The 15,184-nt window shown below is 37.5% G+C and overlaps 1 protein-coding gene across 1 annotated transcript in view; it reads right to left on the bottom strand.

Moving 5' to 3' along the window:
• Positions 1 to 15,184, bottom strand: part of LOC144284191 (putative maltase-glucoamylase 2) — an 87,435-nt gene that overhangs the window by 8,965 nt on the left and 63,286 nt on the right. The window contains exons 38-46 of the mRNA XM_077848507.1: positions 14,097 to 14,230; positions 13,781 to 13,815; positions 13,567 to 13,683; positions 12,861 to 13,009; positions 12,667 to 12,751; positions 12,136 to 12,192; positions 11,574 to 11,698; positions 9,471 to 9,559; positions 1,302 to 1,351 (exon numbers count right to left, since the gene is read on the bottom strand). Coding sequence (XP_077704633.1) covers positions 1,302 to 1,351; positions 9,471 to 9,559; positions 11,574 to 11,698; positions 12,136 to 12,192; positions 12,667 to 12,751; positions 12,861 to 13,009; positions 13,567 to 13,683; positions 13,781 to 13,815; positions 14,097 to 14,230 — 841 coding nt within the window. The remainder of the gene's footprint in view (positions 1 to 1,301; positions 1,352 to 9,470; positions 9,560 to 11,573; positions 11,699 to 12,135; positions 12,193 to 12,666; positions 12,752 to 12,860; positions 13,010 to 13,566; positions 13,684 to 13,780; positions 13,816 to 14,096; positions 14,231 to 15,184) is intronic.

Below are 15,184 nucleotides of genomic sequence, written 5' to 3'. Positions count from 1 at the left end.
CATAAGCACAAAGCAGAAGAAGTGAAAAGTTAGCCTGCAGATGTATAATTCCAAAAGAAGACAGAAAGTATATATGACAGCCATCCTCAAATAACTGAAGCACTCTTATGCAGAAAAGAAACCCAATAGATTTGTGTTATATATTCCTTAAATGCAAATCAATAGGTAAAAATTATAGAGAAGCAAATTCCAGATTTGACAGAGTGATCCTCCTAGTCTGAGAATGATATCAGTTATCTGTGGGGTCATTTAACATGACTGGTAGTTTGGTTGTTTAATTTTCTCCAATTATTCACTCCTGCTCTTCATACCCTTTTCCTTGTAATTTTGGCAATGCCCTCCCTTTCTGGATGGGGTTTTCTATCCCACCTTTGCCTTTGGGCTTGGCCATCTGCCTTTCCCTTCCTAATAGGATGTTAGTCAACTTACTACCAATTGGAGATTTTAAAAAGTGCTCAAGCATTTCCACTTCTGTTTTTGCCCTCTACCTCATAAAAAAAGGTCCTGCCCATACCTGTCCATAAGGCCATCTTAGATCATGGCTTGAGGACTGGCTTGCAAAATTCCAGGCAATTTAATGGTAGAGTCTCCTGAATCAATAAGAGCTAGCTTCAGCACATCCATTTACTTCAAGTTATGTCCTCTTTTCTTCATTTTCCCCTGATTCTGCTTGCAATCAATCTCAAAGTCTTGTTAGTTCTCCACAATACCAATTGAATATTTCTTTTTCTTAGATCATCAAGGAGCCAGATGCCAGGTATATGAATGAGTACAGTAAAGATCATCCAAGCAGCCAAACAGTCAAGTGATTGCAAGCTAGCCAAGATCAGCCAAGTGCAGACAAGATCATCTGAACACTATAAACTCATGGACTAAATAAGAATTTATTGTTACAAGCTGTTGAAGTTTTGAGGTTGTTTATTATACACCATTGTTGTGCAATAGATAAGTGATCTAGCATTTATCCTACAAAATATTGTCAGCCAGAAAATGCTGTCTCATCCTCAGAAAACATGTCATACATTTAAAGACTAATTTTTTCACTGGCACTATATGAATTATAAATTTTCTTTTTATAAGACTGATAGATAGCAGATAATTGTCAAAATAAGGACTGTTCCTCCCTTATATTAATGTCAAAAGACCCAATTTATAAATGTAATGGTAGGAAGTTCCTCCTACTAAGATGTGGGATTTTATTTTGATACAGTTAAGTGATAATGTTTAACCTGTAGCTAACTGGGAATGGATTTATAAAATTCAATATATTTTATTGAATAAATTAAGACTATTTGTCTTACCTGAGTTGCTGCAAAGTTTGCCAAGAAATAGTTGCCATTTTCATAGGTATCTGCAAACAAGAAAAAAGAATGAGCAACTACCTCATTGCTTCAATGGTAGCAGATAATCTTGTATACAGTAAAGGGGTCACAATTACTAATTAGGATAATCATGATCTCTCTGAGGAACACTAAGGATAGTAGTCAAGTCAAGGATAGTAGTCAATAAGGATAGTATTCTTTCACTCCAGGGTAGTGTGGAGGTGTGCAAATGGAAGACAGTTTCAGGCCACAATCAAGATGTTGTAAAACCAAAAAATCTTAGTTGAACTAAGAATAGATACCCCAGATGAGGAAACGTGGAGGCTACTGACTGGTTTTTCCTTTGTCGATGTGGCAAGTGCATAGCCATGAGAGTTGACACAGCTGTGATGATAAAGGCTCAAAGCAGGGGAGAGTGGTTAGGAAGTCAGGCTCTCAAGTCAGATTGACATGGATTCAACTCCCTGCTCCTACCCTTAGTGGCTGTGCAATCTCTGGCAAGTAGCTTAACATTTTATCATCTGTAAAATGAAAATAGTAGCACCTAGCCCGTGGCGTGCTTCAGGAGCAGAGTAAGTGCTCAAAATGTATTCTTCACTATCATTAACAAAGTCATCATCATCTTCATTTTCATTATTCTTCTCTCCCTACTCTTAGATCACCCTATCACAGTGCCATAGTTCCCAAGCCCTCCTGCCTATACACAACTTACTCCATCAATTCTTCCTGAGACCCTCTCCATTCCTCCAGGCTCCAATCATGCTCCAGAACACTCCATTCCGACAAACACTCTACTTGACTCTTTATATCAAGCAACCACCAAATTTCTTTTTTTTTTTTTTGTGCCATACTGTCTAAAAAAAAGTATCCTCTGCTTGTTATGTCTGTATACTCAACTCGTAATTCAATCCTACATCTCCTGTGTTTCAGTTCCTGTGTTTTTTTTTTAACACTGAACTCAATCTTTTCAAAGTCACCAGTGACAGAGTACATTAAATCTAACTATCTCTTCACAATATTCAGGTTTTTCAGACCTCTTTCCCCAAACATCTCCTCCTTGAAATAATCCTTCATAGATACCTACTTTATTCATTCTTCTCATGTGGCTTCTATAACTCCTATTTCTTTCCATCTTTCTTTCCTTTTTCCTTCCTTCCTTCTTTCCTTACTTCCTCCCTTCCTCCTTCTTTCCTTCCTTCCCTCCTTCCTTCTCCACACTCAGCATGGACCCAATACGGGGCTTGAACCCATGACCCTGAGATCAAGACCTGAGCTGAGATCAAGAGTTGGATGCTTAACCAACTGAGACACTCAGGTGTGCCTATAACTCCTATTTCTTAAAAGTCAGTTTCATTTCATGCTATGTTCTTGCCCTTATCAGCATTCTATCTCTTACCAATATTCCAACATATTCCCTCCATGAACCAATCCTCTTCTTTGCTTTCTATAAATCACCTCCATACTTGCAGAAACAGTATGAAACTCATATTTTGAAATTTAGCCTTGGCTAGAAAATGTAACCTAAGCAAATAGAGACTTTTTTAGCAATTTTAATGAAGAATTTTTAAAGAATAGAATTTTGTTAAATTGGGTAATCTAGGATTATCCTCGAACTAGCTATTAAATCTCCTTATGTAAGGAAAAAATTCACAAATAGAAACCTATTAACAGAAAATTTAAGTTAAATTTATACTTACACTGTATATTGGTGTTTCAAATTTTGAATTTCTAAGTCTGGTGAAAAGGAGCAGAGAGCCTCTCTATAGAAGCTAAAAATCAGGGACTATTGATTTTTAACCTTGAGAGTAAGACATTTGTTGAAGTAAACTAGAACTTTACAGAAAATTGTTTTCCCCCTACATTTTTTGAAATATATTGTTCTTGGGAGCTGATTTTTAACACTACACTACCTGTGGTGTTATTAACCCACTATGGCATGAATCATCTAGTCTTAATTAGCTCAAGCTGTATAAAAGGACTCTAGATTCCCTTAAAGCAGTGGTTTTCAACCAGTAGTGATTTTGCTTATGGGACACCTGGCAATAGCCAGAAACACATTTTACTGTTACATCTTAGGATTAGAGAGAGTGCTTTTGGCATTTGGGGGATATTGCTAAACATCTTGTAATTAACAGCCAGCCAGCACAAGTAAAAAAAATGATCGAGCCCAAAATGTGAGTACTATCAATCATATGTCTGATAAGAGACTCATATCTAGAACATCTGAAAACACAATTCAATAATAAAAAAGACAATCTGATGTAAAAATTGACACAGAATGTGAACGGACATTTCTCCAAAGATGTATGAATGGTAAGTACATGAAAAGATGTTCAATGGGATTAGTTATCCAAAAAAAATGGGATTAGTTATCATAGAAATGCAAATCAGTTGAAGCCACAATGACATATTACTTGACACCCACTAGAATGACTATAATCAAAAAGACAATAATAAATGTTTATAAGGATGTGGAGCAACTGGATCCCACATGCACTACTGAAGGAATGTAAAATAGTACAGCCTCTTTGTAAAAGAAGCTGGGAGTTCCCAAAAAGGAAACACAGAGTTACTATATAAAGTGGAAATTTCACTCTTAGGTATGCACCCCAGAGAAGTAAGGAAGTATGTGATTACAAAAACTCGTACATAGATGTTCATAGCAGCATTTTTCCTAATAGCGAAAAAGTGGAAACAACCCAAATGTCTAACAGCTGATAAATGGATAAACAAAAGGTGGAATGTTCATACAGTGCCATACTATTCAGTCACATAAAAGAAATGAAGTATAGATACATGCTACAACATAATGGAACCTTAAAAATATTATGCTAAGTGAAAGAAGCCAGTAATAAAAGGCCACATTTACTCCATTTATGTGATTCCATATGATTTCATTCATATGAAATGCTTAGCATACATAGATCTATAGTGACAGAGTAGTAAATGCCTAGGGCTACATTTCCTGGGGCTGGAGAGAATGAGGGCAGGGCAAGGGAGGATTGAGGGATGATATCTAAAAGTTAGAGGATTTAGGGATGCCTGGGCTGCTCAGTGGTTTAGCATCTTCCTTTGGCTCAGGGTGTGATCCTGGAGTCCTGGGATCAAGTCCCACATTGGGCTCCCTGCATGGAACCTGATTCTCCCTCTACCTGTGTCCCTGCCTCTCTCTGTGTGTCTCTCATGAATAAATAAATAATTTTTTTTTAAAAGGTGGAGGGCTTATTTTGGTGGTAAAAAAAATGTTCCAGAATTGTCTTTGTAATGATTGCACAAATTGGTGAACATACTAAAACCACTGAATCGAAAAAATAAAATAAAATAAAATAAAATAAAACACTGAATCGCACACTTAAAAACGGTAAACTACATGATGTGTGAATTATATCTCAATAAACCTGTTACCAAAAAAGTTAAAGTCAGGCCCAAGAACTAACAAAAATAAAGGGCATTTCTTTTTTATAAAAAAATATATATATATTTTAAAAACCTACCCGATTAATCTTAAACATTAATCCAGTGTGATTTCTACTTGCTATAATACTCCCAGGCTTCTCACTCCACTTGTCATCAGACTTTTTGTCATCACACCCTTATTTACAAAGTGTGAGCCCCACCAGGAGACTCCATTAGGCATCTCAGATTCCAAGTGTGCAAATTAATCTCCATATCTCTCATCATTCTTTAACCTGACTTTATTGCCCATGTTCCATATCATGATAATGGAATTGTTTCCTGCCTAATCACCCAATTGTATAGCTGGCATGATCCAACGATGCATTGTTCACAGTCACCTTGGCAAGATGTCACTGACGTGACGCCGTGTTGAATACCTCAGCACAGTCACTAACTCCTTTTGCTACAATTTCTGGTTCACCAAACAAATCCTTGATTAAAATTTTATCCTTCACATAACTTTAAGGAAAAATATGTACTTCCCAATAAATGGGAACATTCTAGCTCATTAATAAGTATAGTTCTTAAATTTAAAAATTGGCATTGTAGCTTATTATTCTCTTACAAGGTTTAAGTCTGTGACTGTTTTAAAATCTAATTTGGGTGGTCAGTTAACCTCCTTTCTCTGACTTTTGGACTTTCTATTGTCATATTGACCACACTTTTTTGAATGTAATATGTCTTGTCTAATATATCTTATCTTAAAGGCTTATACTGGAATTTTATTTACCTTACCATATTAATGATATATTCTACTCAACATCCACGTGCCAGGAATTCTTTCTCTATATGAATTAATTTTGTCTACATGAAAGGCTCTATGTGGTAAGTAGGGTTTTGTAGATGTTAAGGATGAGAAAATGCTGGCAAAGAGATGTTAAGCATCCTTCCAAAAGGCATATAACCAGTAAATGGCTGAAATGATATCTGAATCCAGAGCTACGGGATGCCACATGTCACATGCCACATGTCACAAGCTTACTTATCAGACTGAACTTCACAGAAACAATCAAGGACTAAGTAAGTTGAACTTTGAAAAAAGTAATCTAATTCTTTCATATCCCACCTGTTAGCCAGGTTCCTCCTCTAAATAAGCAACCAAATCACTTGAAAAATAGCTCTTTTAGATACCATATTAAATGAATATGGGGTTATAAAGCATTATCCATACACTGAGAAGGGAAATTTAAAGTCCCATCTGTAATATTATTTATTAGGATGCATTTAACAAAATATGTGTACTGAATGCACTGAAAATTACAAAATGCTCTGAAATAAAGAAGACCTAAGTAATTAAAGATGATAGACAGATGTCCCCAAATTGATTTGCAGAATCAATGCAATTGCACTCAAAATTCTAGCAAGTTTTTTGTTAATTATTATTTGTTAAAACAATTTTGAATCTACCTTTGTTAACACAGTGTGATATTGCATAAGTATGGACATAGAGATCCATGCAACAGAACAAATAATCCATGGGATGCCTCGGTTGCTCAGTGGTTGAGCATCTGCCTTTGGCTCAGGGCATGATCCCAGGGTCCTGGGATCCAGTCCCACATCAGGCTCCCTGCAGGGAGCCTATTTCTCCCTCTGCCTTTGTCTCTGCCTCTCTCATGAATAAATAAATGAAAATCTTTTTTTTAAAAAAGATTAAATAATCCAAAAATAGACTCTCAGCCATACAAGATCTATTCATAGCTAACAGAAGTGTCAAGGTAACATAACAGGGGAAAAGATTCTGTTTTCAAAAAGGTGCTGGATCAGTTGGATAAACATATGGGGGAACAAATGAACCTTGACCATAATGTACAGACAAAATTTAATACAAAGTAGGTGATAGTGACAGAACGTGAGAGACTCCTAACTCTGGGAAACGAACAAGGGGTAGTGGAAGGGGAGGGGGGATGGGGGATGGGGTGAGTGGGTGACGGGTACTGAGGGGGGCACTTGACCGGTTAAGCACTGGGTGTTATACTATATGTTGGCAAATCGAACTCCAATAAAAAATATACAAAAAAAATAGGTGATAGTCCTAAATGTAAACGCTAAAACTGTAAAGTTTCCAAAAATAAAGGAGAAAAAATTTTGTAACCTTGGGTTAAGCCATGTGATGTGATTTCAATATGTATTTGGTCTTCACCCCCTTTCTGGCACAGAGTTCTTAAAATGCTTGGAATTTCCTAAGTGATGAGAACAAAGTGTCTTTTGTTATGTTAATGAGGACCTTTGAAAGGGGATTGGAGCTGGAGATTGAATCAATCTCCAATGGCCAATAATGTAGCTAATGATGCCGATGTAATGAAGCCGCCATAAAAACCCAAAAGGACGTGGCTCAGAGTTTCCGGATTGGCGAGCATGCAGAGGTTCAGGAGAAGTAATGCCCCGGAGAGGGCACAGAAGCTCTGAGTCCCTTCCCACATACCTTGCCCTATGCCCTACACATTTTTTCCACCTGGCTGTTCCTGGGTTATATAAATATATATTTAGTAATAATAAATATATTATTATTAAAGTATATTATTAAAATAAACTTTAATCAAAATTAAAGTTTCTTGCAAGATACTTATAAAAGAATTGTACGGGAAAGTTACAGACACGGAGATGCAAATCATATCTGATAAAATACTGGTATACATGACTCCTACAGGTCAATAATGAAAAGACAATATAATAAAGAATAGGCAAAGGACTCAAACCAATACCTCAATAAGAAGACATACAAATAACCAATAAACATACGATGCTCAACGTCAAGGAAATGCAAATTAAATCCATAAGGAGATGCACTATGTACTACTAAAATAGTTAAAGCTTTAAAAACTACCAACTCCGAGTGTTAGTGAAGATGTGGGAATGGGAACTCTGAATTATTGCTGTTGGGAAGGAAACACATTATAGTCATTTTAGAAAATAATCAGGCAGTTTCTTCAAAAGTTAAACATACACTTATCATCTGACCCAGCCTGGCAATTTCACTTCTAGGTTTTTACCCAAGGGAAGTGAAAATGTATGATCTTGAAATGACTTATACTCAAATAATCATGGCAGGTTTACACATAATGGTAAAAAACATAAAACAACTAAAATATTGATCAATAAGTAAGTTGGATAAACAAATTATGGCATATCCATACAACAGAATGTTACAGGAGTCAAAAAGTAATAAGCTACTTTTATATGCCACTGTATGGCAAAACATTTTGCTATAAAAATTGTTTTGCTAAGTGAAAGAAGCTAAGCACAAAAGGATACACACTGTATGATTCTATTCACATCAAACCTAGAAAAGACAAACCTCAACTATAGTGACAGAGAACAGACCAGTGGTTGCAAAGGCCTGGGAGTGGAGGGCAGGTCAATGGAAATATGTAAAAGCGGAATTTTGGGTTATGAAAATATTCTTGATTTTGATTATGATGGTGGTGATACAACTGCATATATTTGTCAAACCTTATTGAACTATATATTAAGGATGGATACATTTTATTTGTGTAAATAATTATTTGTGTAAATAAAATAAATTGTATAACTCTAACAAGTTGATTAAAAAAGCAATAATTTCACTTCTAGGAATGTACCCCATAGAAATAATCTGAAACACAAACAATGGTTAATATTTGATGGTGTTTATAACTGTGAAAACTGAAAATATCCTGTGTCCTAGATAGAGAGTAATTACAGAAAGTTAGATAAATTATGGCATATCCTCTCAGTGGGATGTAGTAACCATAATTGTGTTTATAAGGAGTATATGATAACATGTCAACATATTTCTATCATTGTTAAGTGCAAAAAACGGGATTCAGAAATTAAATATGCAGTATGTTTTCATAGATATAAAAATTAAGCATTTTCTTAAGCAACATAAAAGCAAAAGAATACAGCAAAAATATTAATTACTTTTTTCTAGTTTTCTATCTTTCAGATATTTTCTTTAATGATAGCATATTAATGAAGAAAATGAAAAGGGGATATTACCAATAAAAAAACAGTTTATAATTTCAGAAACTGTGACATGTTATAAGATTAAAATGTTCTCATCCACAGTAATAAATACTGGAAAATGGGCATCGGTTGGTCAGGACATGTCAGTATTTCTGTAGAAATGTTTAAGGAAGAGGATGTTCTGACTAAAGTGACAAACCCCAATTATCTAAGGTAGCACTATCATGCCCCTAGATTGGGGAAAGAAAGCATACAAAGTAATATTTCATTGATATAAGCATCTTGTTGACAATGCTTAATTCTATACTTCTGAGACTAAGAAAATTTCTGAGCTCTAATCCGTCTCCTGTGTGGGCCTACTTAGGAGGAACAGGGTACCTGGTTATAGATGGCTGGCCCAAATAACAGAGCCAGGTCTGTCAACCACTGAGAATGAATGAATGGTCAACCCAATAGCTGCATCCACACTTTTACCAGAGCAAGGCAGTTAATTACACAGACATAGGTCACCCCTGGCTGAATCCGTAACATCATGTTGCTGAACGTACAAAGCTGGAACCATATACTCTTCTATAGTAATTGCAATGCAAAAGCAAGTGCAGGCAAAAATTGCAAAAATTCTTTCAATATCATCACTTTATAACAGTAGCAGAAACAGGTTTAGAAAGAGATTTTCAGGTCACGCCAATTACATCCTGAGCTATGGTTTTTCTGCAAGTTCTATGGAGATCCTAGAATGCTACTCACCAATACTTTGTCCATCATCCCAGAATAGCTGGCCTTCAGCTTCCCCATTGTCATCCAGTGCAACAATCAATCCCATAAATTTTTGTCGGCTATGAAAAAAAGAAGGAGTTATTTTTATCTAGATTAGAGGTTGTAAGAATGAAGGATGGTTTCTGTTGAAAGTATTACTCACCCAAAACAACAAAAAAATTAATGCATTAAAATGCACATAAAAATGCACATAAGAGTTCTAAAAATAGGTAAGTTAAAAGGCATCTTCTTTACAAAAGAGCTTATTGCACACCCCTTAAATATTAAGGTTTCCTACATGGTTTAAAACAATTTTATTTTAAAAATTATACACATGAATGTCTAATATATAACACATCGAAACATGAATACCATTAAATTGAGATGTACTTAGATATTTGTCTGTGAAAATATATTTTGCAAATAGCAATGGATTCCATCTCAAAGGATATATGTGCAAACCAATTTTTATTAAAGAGTCCTATTTAAATTATTTTATGAAATGAAAGAAAATATTTGTTTGAAATTTTGAGGTGGTTTCTTTATTTTTATTGTTTTTTTAAAGATTTTATTTATTCATTCATGAGAGACACAGAGAGAGAGGCATAGACATAGGCAGAGGGAGAAGCAGGCTCCATGCAGGGAGCCTGATGTGGGACTCGATCCCGGGACTCCAGGATCATGCCCTGAGCCGAAGGCAGATGCTTAACCGCTGAGCCACCCAGGCATCCCTGAAGTGGTTTCTTTATAGTAGAAGCTTATAAATAATTATGGTAAATAAACACCAAATATGTATAATTGATGTCCTTTGATTTGAATACATCTCAAAAAACTTAATTTTTAAAAGATTTAATTTTTAATAATTAACACAAATTTTTTAGACATGGTTTTCTTATGAATTAAAAAAATAGATACCTACTAAACAAATACACATATAAGATATGAATTCCTTAGGAAGAAAACCACCAAACAACCCTTCAGTAGCTTCCAGATTGCTACAGAATAAAATGCAATTTCTGTCTTGGCATTTACAACCTTCCATGACCTGATCCTACCACACTTGAATTGCATTTATTTTGTATTTCATCCCTCTCCCTATCTGCACTCCAGTTAAACTGAGCAGTCTACCACTCCCCAAACCAGACTCATTTTTCACCTTTAGCTCTTTAATACTCCCAGAATATTTCTTTCCTTGTCTTCATATATTCAAATCCTATTTATTATTCAAGACTCAGCTCAAAGCCCTCTTTCATATGAAATCATGCTTTATACCACAAGGCTAAGTTAACATCTCTCCTTTTAAATGGTTATAGTTTTTTTATGTGTGTCTCTCTTGACATAACATGTTCCCTTTAATTTAGTAAATGTACACAGATATATGAATATAAATAAAATATATAAATAAAAATAAACTACTGAGTTGACCAAAGCAGACTTCGAAATAAGCACTAAATCATCCTTGGACAGCCATCACAAATCAAAGAATTCATTAATATTCCCAGCTTTTTTTAATAATGTGGAAAGAGGTAAATGCTACTGTCCTCAAGGAAATTTTTGCCCAGGGGTGACTGAGCAGCTCAGTTGGTTAAGCATTGGATTCTTGATTTTGGCTCAGGTAATGATCTCAGGATCATGAGATGGAGCCCTCCAACTCGGTGCTCAGCATGGAGTCTGCTTACGATTCTCTTCAACTCCTTTGTCCCTGTCCCCCTCCCACCCCCATGTGCACTGTCTCTCTCTCTCTCTCTCTCACACAGAAAAGAAAAGAAAAAAGAAAAAAGAAAAGAAAAGAAAAGAAAAGAAAAGAAAAGAAAAGAAAAGAAAAGAAAAGAAAAGAAATTAAAAAATAATTTCGTCCTAGGCTTTGGACACAGAGCTACAGGTAAAAGATCTCCCCAAGACTGACTTCATGAACGCAACCTCCCCCAAGTCACTCAGAAGGTACTTACAGAATTTAATCAATGAGACCATCTGTAAGTGTGTTTATTTATCCCCTGAGCCCTGGTTAAGGCAAGCAGCTCCATTCGAGGCGACCTCATTACAAAGGTGAGGCCAAGGACAAAGTGAGGCCTTTGGGACCATTGGTCTCCTTACCTGGCGTGAGTGTTCATCGCAGGCTCTTGCCAAGGCAGGATGTAGCCCCCTCTGATGTGAAGGTTGATGTGGTCAAGGGGAGCGTTCAGGATTTTCCACTGCCCTGTTGATACACTGCCAGATTCCTAGAAGAGAGAATTCAGGCAGGGAAGGATGAAGATAAAGAGATGGAATGAATGCTGCAAGCTTTAATACAACAAGTCTTTCCAAGCCTGCTGGAAAGTCAGCAAGAAACAGCAAGTCAAAGGAGAAAAATCGCTGATTTCAGCTTTGTTTAGAACTCTAGAAATCTAGTCTTTTCTCTGTATCCTCCAGGAAAGATGGGGGTGGAAGAAAAGTCACTCTGATATGGGCGGCAGGTTTTACCTAATTATGCTTTTGTGTATACTTTTATATAAGCAAATCTTGCTTGGCTGTAAGGTTGAAAACTACTGCCTTGGAAATTAGGTGCCTCAAAGTCAAGAGAACTTGAAGAGAACAAGAAGAACTTGAAGAGAACAAGAAGGCCACCCTTCTAGCCAGCATGAGCCAGTCTGATTCTTCACAAAATGTAGGTTCTTACCGTGCTGTAGTCATACCAACGAGCTCTGGGAAAATAAGCGTTGACCTGAAACTTGTTCTGAAACATAAAATCGACATGTCATTATGCATATTCCAATAACTTAATTATTAAAATAATTATTAAAATTCTTTCTGTAGAACAAAACTACAAATGAGAATTTTATTAATGATTTTAAGAATTTGGGAAGTTTGAAATGAAAAAGATCTGAGAAAATTCTTCAAACATATAGAAAAATTCATTTTTAAACAAGGTACACTTGATGAAGATATGGGGTAATGAGACACTAAAATAAGAAATCAGTTGGGGTTGTGAAGTGAAGTTTTCATTAATGGAGATTTTGAAAAAAGAAAAAGATCTCCCTTAAATATTCTAGAAAGATATTTACTAGAAAATAGCTAGTGGGACAAGATGACCTTTAAAACACCCTTCTTGTACTTTATTTATTTTTATTTACTTTTTATCTATTTTTTTTTCCTTCTTGTACTTTATATTGTGTAACTGAGGGTTTCTGATCTCTGATGGAAAACTCACATTTTCCAGCACAGGGCTGATTAAGATGGCAGGGCCCAACATGAACTGGCAGTCGATGACCCATGTTTCACGGTCATTCGTAAACCTTCAAAAGAAAAAATACGAGAATACCCAGCAGCCTGTGAGGACTGTGGCAGAGGACTATCCCCAAGACCCAGCCAGAACCTCTGCTTGGGGAGACAGGCTGTACTCACTCATGGAGCAGGGGCCGCACAACGGTGCTGCCCTCCACGTGAGCTTTATGCATCAGAGTGTAGAGGTAGGGCAGCAGGGTGTATCTGGTCTCGAGGACTTTTCTTGAGAACATCTCGAAGGTTGAATTCCAGGCCACAGGATCTTGTCTCTAAAAAGGTAAAAGAACATGTGGCAGATATTTCTTTACATCATCCTAATGGTATCAGAAAAGGGTCAGCAGGCACGTACATGTCCCACATACCAGTTACTGGGATCTCACCCTTCATTTCTACCCCACCCATTCTCTTCCCCTTGCTATCCTGCTAATCCATGCTACTTGCTTCTCACTGTTTACCACTGACTCCTAAGTCACCTGTACAGCCCTGGAGAGACGGGTCTCTATGCAGCATTGACAGAGCGTGGATGGATTTGAATAAAATAAAAATTCTCCAAAGAAAAGGAGCTGCTCTTGTTTTAGCCCCATAGGGAGCTCTAAACCCCTCTGTCCTCATAGGCATACATCCCCCAAGACATGAACAAAGGTCTATTCTTGAGAATTGCTTATAATTCTGGGGTTTTGAACTCTGTGGGTTTTATAAGAAGTGGAGGTTCTGATTTTTATGATTTTTTTTTCCTCATCCTACTCAGAATATGATACTTTTGAGGGTAAAAATGAAGTTGTGATTCAAGGGCGCAAAACATGGTGGCACCAAGCTGCTGCCTCACCCTTGTCCCCATGGTGTTGTGGTTTCTGGAAAATGGATAAAAGGCCCCCAGTTGCATCCAGCGAATACACATCTCGTATTCGGCATTTCCAAAGAAGCCACAAATATCTGCTCCTGTCTGAGAAGATGCAAAATCAGAGCATGAGGTGGGACAGTTTGTAGGTTGCGGGCGCTCTGGGGTCTGACTGGTTAGCGACGGCCCCAGTATAACTTACATACGGTATTCCAAAGAGACTGAACTCCATCATGCCTGCAATGAGAAGACACAGCTGTGTTGGACGAAGCAGCCCTTTCAGAGGGTAGGTTTGCCCTTTCTCTTCCATACCCTATTTGGAAGCCCTGGGCCACCTATGATGAAAATATCGAAAGATGGGTATAGACTATAAACTAAAATTCACACCCACAGAGAAGTCAGCTGCTGCTGCTTCTGCTGCCCATGTGGATGGTACCTGGACATAACCAATGCGGCTGCCAGCACACAACCCAGTCCCCTCCCAGCCAGCAGAGGCCCCTGGGAGTAGGCCCACACACCAATGATAGACTTCTTCAGCTGGTCCCACGCGGCCGTGTTGTCACCCAGCCAGTGGCCTCCCCAGCGGCCAGAAGAGGGGAATGTGGAGCGGGTGATGACGACCCCTCGCTGTCCCGTCACCTCCTGCACAGCTCTGATCGGAGGGGAACAAGGAGGTGAATTGAGGGTGAATTTGAGGGTGGACAGCTATGGAACTACATTACAGAGAGCAGCCCCAGTCTGGAGTGTGAGGCGGCAATGGCACTCCATTCTGAGCCAGAAAGCATCTTCCCCAGAAGCATCTGGTGTTTAAAAGTGATGCTAAGTGTCATGGCAGGACTACTGGAGATCTATCATCACTTAAATGTGGATTTCCTTTCTTTAAAAAAATTAAATTGACTAGTTGTCTACATAGAGGTGGGAAGAAGGAGCCGAGGGAGGTATGCGACAGGTGTTTACTCTAACCCAGGTAATATCCTGGTCACTCCCATGTACATGGTCTAAAAACCATGATAGACATATCATGGAAGGCTTATAGACATATCATGAGGAAGGTGTCCTTGGCCTCCTTTTACTGTTACAAAACTGAGGCTCAGAGAAGTTAGACAATGTGTCAGAGGACATTTAAAGAGTAAGGAGACAGATCTGGGATCCAAATGAGAGTATGTTTGACTACAGCTCTTCGGCAATATTCTCTCTCTGTATTTGTGGCTACTCCTCACAAAGTGGGATAAATTGGGCACACGAGGACAAATACACACAAAAGATGTTCAGATATGTCCATATGGATGGTGGATCTTTTGCCTGCAGCCTCAGTAAGAAAATAAAAACAATTGTCTGAGAGAAAAATCAATGGAACAAAAGAGAAAGTCTATTAACAGATCCGAGTACGTAATTCAATCCACACATTTGCTGAAGGAAGCATTATAAATCAATAGACACAGATGAATTATTCAATAAAGGATGTCAGGAAATGGGGCTAGCTACTCTGGTGGAGATTAATCCATTCGGTCAGTTCCAATATTTCACACCAACATAAATCCCCACGTGGATGGACACACACACACACACACACACACACTCACTCACTCCTACACACAAATCTGAA

This window comes from Canis aureus, chromosome 15 (genome assembly GCF_053574225.1).
Source record: "Canis aureus isolate CA01 chromosome 15, VMU_Caureus_v.1.0, whole genome shotgun sequence".
Lineage (NCBI taxonomy): Eukaryota > Metazoa > Chordata > Mammalia > Carnivora > Canidae > Canis > Canis aureus.
Note: the sequence above shows the minus strand (reverse complement) of the source record. Positions and strands in the feature narration are given on the sequence as shown.